This window comes from Odontomachus brunneus, unplaced genomic scaffold (assembly GCF_010583005.1).
Source record: "Odontomachus brunneus isolate Ranch 3 - 2012 unplaced genomic scaffold, Obru_v1 Obru_scaffold_094, whole genome shotgun sequence".
NCBI classification, from domain to species: Eukaryota; Metazoa; Arthropoda; class Insecta; order Hymenoptera; family Formicidae; genus Odontomachus; species Odontomachus brunneus.
In genome coordinates, this window is record NW_022639544.1 from 24,331 (window position 1) to 31,929 (window position 7,599).

Here is a 7,599-nt window from a genome sequence, read left to right on the forward strand (position 1 = left end):
CTTGCGAGCATCGCGGTGCCTAGAGCCCGGCTGTCTGCAGTACTCTATCCATACGAAACAACTATGTTGCCTAATCATTATGTTGTCAAATTTCTGATTTATCTTGCAATTTTTTTTTCAGATTGTTCAATCTGAATCTTTATGTTATATAAGATTTGTTTGCGATATATTTAATTGTTTACAAACTTCTCGTACAGAAATGTTCTCATTACTTCGTAAAAGCTCACTGACACGTATCAAGTTTACTTCTAACTGTAACTGTTATTCCTCGTCCTGTTTTATTGGCGTTTTCAACAGATGTTACATTGTCTTTAAATTTTTTAGATCAAATATATATGAAAATTCTGCTTATTACGTCCTCTTTGAAAGCTTTTTTCTGATTGGTTTTCGACGCGATATATTTTAAGTATAAACAAGACTCTCCGGGAATCATAAAGGCTCGAAACAAACACTGTAAATATTTCGTTAGAATTTTGTTTTAAAGGATACTGGATAAAATCTCATTTTAAATTTGCTTCATTCGATTTTTCAGAAAGTTTTTTGCACATATATTAATAATTATTTTAAAAGATATATATATATATATATATATATATATATATGTGTGTGTATGTGTATAATTGGCAATTTCTAGGTCACTGATTAATTTATTTATTTAAAAAAAATATACATATTACCTATATAAAACAACGTTTTATTATTACAAAAAGCTACAGTTGATTTTAGTTCGGAATAACGCAACAAACGTATTAAATTAATTTTTAATAAACACTTTGATTATGACTCATTATAACTCTTAATACTCATTATAACTCTTATATATAATGACAATTTTTATTCATAATTCTCCTGTATATAGGAGTGCAAGAATAATTATTGAACTCTTTAATATACTATTGTTTGATCTTGATAAATTACGTTGGAAAACGTGGGTCGCGTTACACCGCGCTTCATACTAATTATTAATACAAAACGTTTTTGAGCAATAAGAATAATATGTACAAATTATTTTAGAAATATACAAACGCATAATCTTCTTCAGGAATTAGATTTGTATGAACAATTTAAGCGAAATCTATACGTATCACTATGCGTAATAATAATATTAATAAACTAATAAACACGGGCGACGCAACATGTAATATTACATGCAAAATATTATAAAGTTGTTACAAAGTATATTTTTTAAACATGCCCTAATCGTTTTGACGTACTAGGTATGGAGATAATAACAAAACTAAAATTCTTTATGTATATAAGAGAGATCTAATACATAATATATAATATATAATATATGAGCAATAAATAATTTTTTGTCTATTTTTCATAAAATTTTGGTACGAAATATTGAACATATTTCATATTATTAAATTCAAGACAACCACAATATATGTGAAAATTTGGTTGAATTAACAACTTGTTTTCTGTCCTCTCTAACATGTTTTTAGCGGCACACACAGTTACATGTTTTATAATTAATTTATCAAATATTTGGACATAATAGCATATAAATTAGTATCATGTAACAACAAGACTGGGATTGTGTCGATGTTTTTTAGATTTTTCGCTCACCCTGTAAACCCTTCGTAGTTTCGTTCAATACAATTGGTTATTAATCTCAATATAAAAGTCACGAGAATACGAAAGAAAACATGAGTTTTCACGTATTGTTGATTTAGCTATTATTACTTGAATACATGAACAAATATAGTGCGTATAAATAAGATTAGTAGTTGTATAAATAAGATTAGTACTTGTTATCCGAATAAAATTCATCTAACGAACAAGTTACGAACATGTTTACTTTTATTATTAAGTGACTTACGTTGGAGCATTTAAATTGTGGCTGTGAAGTCGTACTGTCGTGGCAGAAGAATAGAACAGTGTAATAGTTAAATGTGTTACTTTATATAGATCGTAATACTAATTAAATCGAGCGAGATCGTGCGTTCGGTTAAATTATTTCAATCTTTCTTTCTCTGTCAAACCTTGTTATATCATATTTATTGTAACTTATAAATATCTCTGTATGTATATATATATTTATACTATAATATTTACACTCTTAAGCATGTATCGCCAAAAATTGGCGAATCATGTTGAAATAAAAACTCTACATAATAACAAAAGACATAAGTATTGTCAAGAACAGAAGAAAAGATAGTACCGACAAATTAGGAGGGTCTTCAATTGTCAGAACTTATGCGGTACAATGTATTAAATACTGGCCCATCCCAAGCCGGTAATCGACCGGTCACCATCTATTTTCCGACCACCTTAAGGCGTTGTTTAACCTGGTAATCGAGCATCAAGCGGTATTCTTAACTTCAACAATACTTTGACAATTTATGCTTATATAATATATCCTTATATGGTGATCTCCCGTTACCGTATTGGCGATACATTTGTAACCGCGCACCTATACATATCAGATATGTACAGGAAGCTTTGTACCTTCTAAACGAAAACATCATGAATTGTACCTACAATCAAATCACTGTATGTATTATTATCTCGTGCACCCCGTACTTCATATTAATATACCAGAAAAGTTAATATATGAAAATGTATCTTCTATCAATAAGTAATCAACGAAATGTCGTTTCAGTTAGAAATTAGTACCTCGAATTTGGAGGTACTACGCGGTACATGATTAAGAGTGTATTCATCGTAATAGTAATAACAAACGTCCACGAAGGTAATTCGTGTTAATGTAAAAAATTCAAGTGGAAATGAGTACACGACGTACGTAAGACGAGTACACGTTTTGCATTCATATTCTTCTAGATCTACGATCCGATGCTAACAGACTTTGACATTTGGCACGTTTTGCTGTCACGAGGAATTTAGCCCGTGTCTATATAAACGATGCTGGGAACGTTGTTAGCTAGAAGGAATATTAACATCTAACTCGGTACACATTTTGATTTCACGGCCGTCTTCGAGCTTGACGATTGAGAATCGACTACAAAATATCAATCTATCGTTAATTACATGTAGCCTACATATATTGAGCAAGTATCTAATTAAATTAACCAGTATTCCAAGATGTTTTAAACAATTTATCTACGGAAGAGTGTGAAATTTCGCGATTTGTGTCACGATGATTAGATTATTCGAACTTAATTCTAAACTTCGAGAATAAAATTCGACTGTGTGAATTTTACGGAATCAGATTATCACGATAAATAGGATAACCCTATGCGAATCGGATCACAGAGTGAACAGAATCAAAATAATTTTGACGCTGTTATCGTTAATTTTGTGCTTCAAACTATTTTATCATATCAATTAATTCTCATATGGCAAAACAACTCGTTTGAAACGAAAAACTAACGACAACTGTCTCACATCATATTTTGACCATATTCACCTGGGTCTACACTAAATAATACGGTAACTAAACAATGTATATATTTGATTGCAAAATAAATTATATGCAATATAATTTCTCTATTAAATAATATTTAATCGCTCTCTCTGTTGAAATAATGGTACTCAAAGACGGCGCAGCTATGGTTTTATCGTTAAATACAATCGATACGGTATAATAATAATAATTTTATACGGCTATCTAAAAAGAGATTGTGTACTAGCGTTCGTAATCATCGTGTCGATATATAAACGTTCCTCCGTGCTCTCTAAGGGGCCTCTCTGTTTCGTGAGGTGTCGCATTTTGAACGAACGAATCGCACGATATTCTATTCTAGGCAGTCGTTTCCCTCCGCTTATTAATTACAGGCAGAACCGCTGTTCCCGTTCGCAGCCTGAAACCGTCACAGATTTCATTTACACCACAAAGTGCTAATAAAAAGATTACGAGAACCATGTTATGGGAGGCAGATAAATTACCGCGCAAAATCGAATTTTTAAATTTGCACAGATCCGCAATCAACAATCTATTCGTCGCTCCGTGTACGATTGCAGCGAATCAAATATATTACCACGAATATCTAAAGCTTGTATCTTTCGATTGTAATTTCGTATTTGTCTTTCGATCTTTTTATTTTATTGCCTTCGTATGAACTAGTTACGCGATTTCCACATATGATGTACGACTTGTACATTAAAGACACTGTAGTGTATTGTTAAGAGCGAAACCGTTTGAACACTTTTCCTCTAAAGAAGTTAATAACCCAGAATGTTGTCACATTCAAGAATCACTGTTTGTTATAGCCGATTACCGCGCAAGTCCGTAAGCAGTGATTTTCAAATATAACAACTAGATGAATTATTGACTTTACAAGAAAAAAGTTGTCTAAACCGTTTCGCTCTCGACTATACACCAACTACTACGAACTGCTACTTCTTCAGGAAATACGACCTACGCGATTCGTTCTTGCAACCGTAAGATTTCATTACGACTCGATGAAATGTGCGTCGGTGACAGATACACTGAAGTAGATCCCGAGGGAATCAATCAGTTGCGCGGAGTACATCTGCCTCGTGAAACACCCGTAAGATCTCCTGAACTCGGCAGCCCCGACCGCAAGCTCGTCCCCAACTGACATCAAGGCGAGTTAATCGCACCAGCGTTCGTATCGAGATACGAATTGGAAGAGATGCGCGGCACCGATCTCGATGCTACCTTTAAATTCGCCTGACTTCCGTAGAAGGAGGTGAAGGCCGTGTCAGAGCTGACACTCAAAGGTAGACTCGTCGCGTCCATCGTCTCCCTCTCGCTGCCGAGGGTGGACGCCCTTATGTCAAGAGTGCCGCTCACACCGGACATGCCGGAGCTTGTGGCCATCTCCACTTCGCCCACGTCGGGATGAGACATGTGTCTTAAAATAAGATCATTTTTAATGCTTCAACGATAAATCATTCATGCTTCACGCATGATTATCGAGACGAAAATTGTTGGCAAACTTGTTGCCACATTTAACACAGACTCTACCTGTAATCTGGAATAGGCGGCTCAATGTGTTGTCTTCGTGAGTTCGTCGACATGGGCGTTCTCTTTATCGCGTAAATGTATATGCCGGCCATCGTGAGGGTGTACGAGAAGAAATACAACAAGTGAAACTAAAATAAAAGGCAGAGAAGGAAATTATCGTATTGACTGGGACAGTATTTTCTTAGAAAACGAAAGAAATGGTTAAACAAGTGGTTAAACAAGTGAAACTAAAATAAAAGGCAGAGAAGGAAATTATCGTATTAACTGGGACAGTATTTTCTTAGAAAACGAAAGAAATGGTTAAACAACGATAATCATTTCGCTGACAGATATTTGTCTCAGACAACTTTGTGTTTCTGATACGTTCATTACCAGCGTCATATATGTGTGACAGCAAAAAATCTTTCTTATGTCCGCATTATCAAACTAATGTAGTTTTATATAATTATGTAAAAAGAAAATACTAAATAATCTGTAAGAAGAGTTCTCTAAATAAACCGTAGTAGAGAACGTATTAATAGATAATGTTTCGAAAATAAGTGACTTAACTTTAGAAACTCATTCTAGTAATTTTGATAAAAAAAAGTCATTTGTGTACGAAACATAAGCATTTGCGATCGATCGTACAACAAGTATAACGTTAGCAATATAATGATCAACCTACTTTGTAATGATGATTAAGCATTCCCATTAAAATGTTGAATGAATCTGAGGTGAGTAACGCCAACTGCAAGGCGGTAGCACCTGATTCGAACAATATTACCGGCACCAGAGAGAAAAACATAAATTGCGTGATGCAGTAAAGAATCAGGATCGTTATTACTGGCACGTTATCCCAATGGAACGATTCTATTTGGAGCCTCTCGAGGACCGCGCTGCAACAAAAGGATCGAAATAAAAAGTGTGCACTCACCACGTGCGTGAGCTTCCGACTTTTCCCGCGATAATGTACTTACATCTGCATACAGCTCAATATCGTACCAAAAAATCCGATCATACCCAGATATTCAATAATATCGACCGTTTTAACCGCCAACTCCTGCAGGACCGTCGTGACCGAGAATAATACTGCGCCACCAAGACAGAGCATATCGCCGACGAGTTGATTCTTTCCTGGTACGGCAAAATATGAATAATATGAATTCTCAATCGTTTTTCTTTATCGTATAGTAGCATATCTTACTTATATTAGTTTTACACATAAAATCAACCACAAGTATGTAATTAACCTTTACAATCCGCTTTAGTAGCGTGGCAACAATTTTGTGAAATACAACTATAATTCTTATTGTTATTATTACCATTATTATTATCCACCTACTCCATTCAAATTAATGAAAAAATTTTAAAAGATATAAAAATTTTAGAAATTTTTTGAATAAAAATTTGAGAAAAAAGTAGAAATAAATAATTAAATATACAGATATACTTATGTCATACAAGTTTTTACTATTTTGCTAATAATAAACTTTAAAATTTATCTAAATAATAATTAATATTTTGTTCTATATTTTGCATCTTTTTATCATATATTTATCATATATATTATCATATATATTATCATATATATTTTTACATAATTCTCTCTCTCTCTCTCTCTCTCTCTCTCTCTCTCTTTCTCTTTCTCTATAAAAAGTAAATTAATGTTCTTTTATGAATTTTAATATAAAAAGAGGTTTCTGCATAATTAAATAAAAAAATGTATATGCCGGCCTGTATAATTGAAAAAAAATTAAATAAGAAAAGCTAATTTGAAAGAAAAATTATCGTATAATCCGGGAAACCACTATAATGGCACAGCGGAAGTCTTAAAAATTTCTATAAATCTATCCCTTGATATGTACAAGAAAGTTCTAATTTAAAGATTGTTAAACTTGTCCAAAAGACCGTTCGGAATATAAAGGTTAAGTGTAATACAATTAGATAAACAGTTTGTTATCGATAATTTCCTTGAAAACGAATTTTCTTAAAAACAAAGAAGCATCTCGCTAGCGTTGATAATTACCTGTAGCCGTAGGATCGTTATTGTCATCTATTCCAGCCCAAACCAAACATCCCACACCCATCAAGCAGACAGATACACCGACGATGTGCACCATTCGGTATCTAACGCCTAGCACCAGAAACGAGAGTACCAAAGCGACTGGTATTGCTACACAATCGAGGAGCTGAAACATATTTTTTTTTATTTCACGAAATATTCGCATGTTAAAGGACTTACGAGTGCAGACGGATGACAATGAGTAACTCATAACGCTTGCATATAACTGCGTTTGATTAAGAATGAGTGGCTCGGACAAAGAGGGAACGAGCATTGTTGGGTCGAAGACCCATCGTCCTCCTTTTTACTATAGCCGTATAACCACAATACCTGTTCCGTTCGCCATTCATAGTCGACGCGAATACTACGCTCGTTAAATAGCACTGATACGAACTGCAACGACGCGGAGAAAGTTACGCACGTGAGTAGGAAATCATATATTAAACAATGTCGATAAAAAACATGCTTCAATAAAGTGCATTTTAAATGCAAACGAAAGCGATTGAAACCAATTTCTTTTATGAATTATTTAAGAAACGAAAGCTCCACAAAATCATGAAGACGATAACGTGAAATAATTCATGAATGAATGAATGAATGAATGGAAAAATATCAGCATGAAATATTGCTCTCATGATGATGTTACAAATAATATAACATA

General features: G+C 33.6%; 1 protein-coding gene across 6 annotated transcripts in view; it reads right to left on the reverse strand.

Moving 5' to 3' along the window:
• Positions 1 to 3,445: 3,445 nt before the first annotated feature.
• The window catches only part of LOC116848400 (solute carrier family 35 member F2-like), a 6,314-nt gene continuing 2,160 nt past the window's right edge, over positions 3,446 to 7,599 (reverse strand). For 5 of the 6 annotated variants that reach the window (XM_032824460.1, XM_032824462.1, XM_032824463.1 and 2 more), the window contains exons 4-9: positions 6,903 to 7,065; positions 5,854 to 6,010; positions 5,562 to 5,772; positions 4,898 to 5,025; positions 4,589 to 4,784; positions 3,446 to 4,504 (exon numbers count right to left, since the gene is read on the reverse strand). In XM_032824460.1, the coding sequence (XP_032680351.1) occupies positions 4,421 to 4,504; positions 4,589 to 4,784; positions 4,898 to 5,025; positions 5,562 to 5,772; positions 5,854 to 6,010; positions 6,903 to 7,065 (939 nt within the window). In that variant the 3' untranslated portion in view covers positions 3,446 to 4,420. The remainder of the gene's footprint in view (positions 4,505 to 4,588; positions 4,785 to 4,897; positions 5,026 to 5,561; positions 5,773 to 5,853; positions 6,011 to 6,902; positions 7,066 to 7,599) is intronic. The other variant, XM_032824461.1, reaches the window with a different exon arrangement.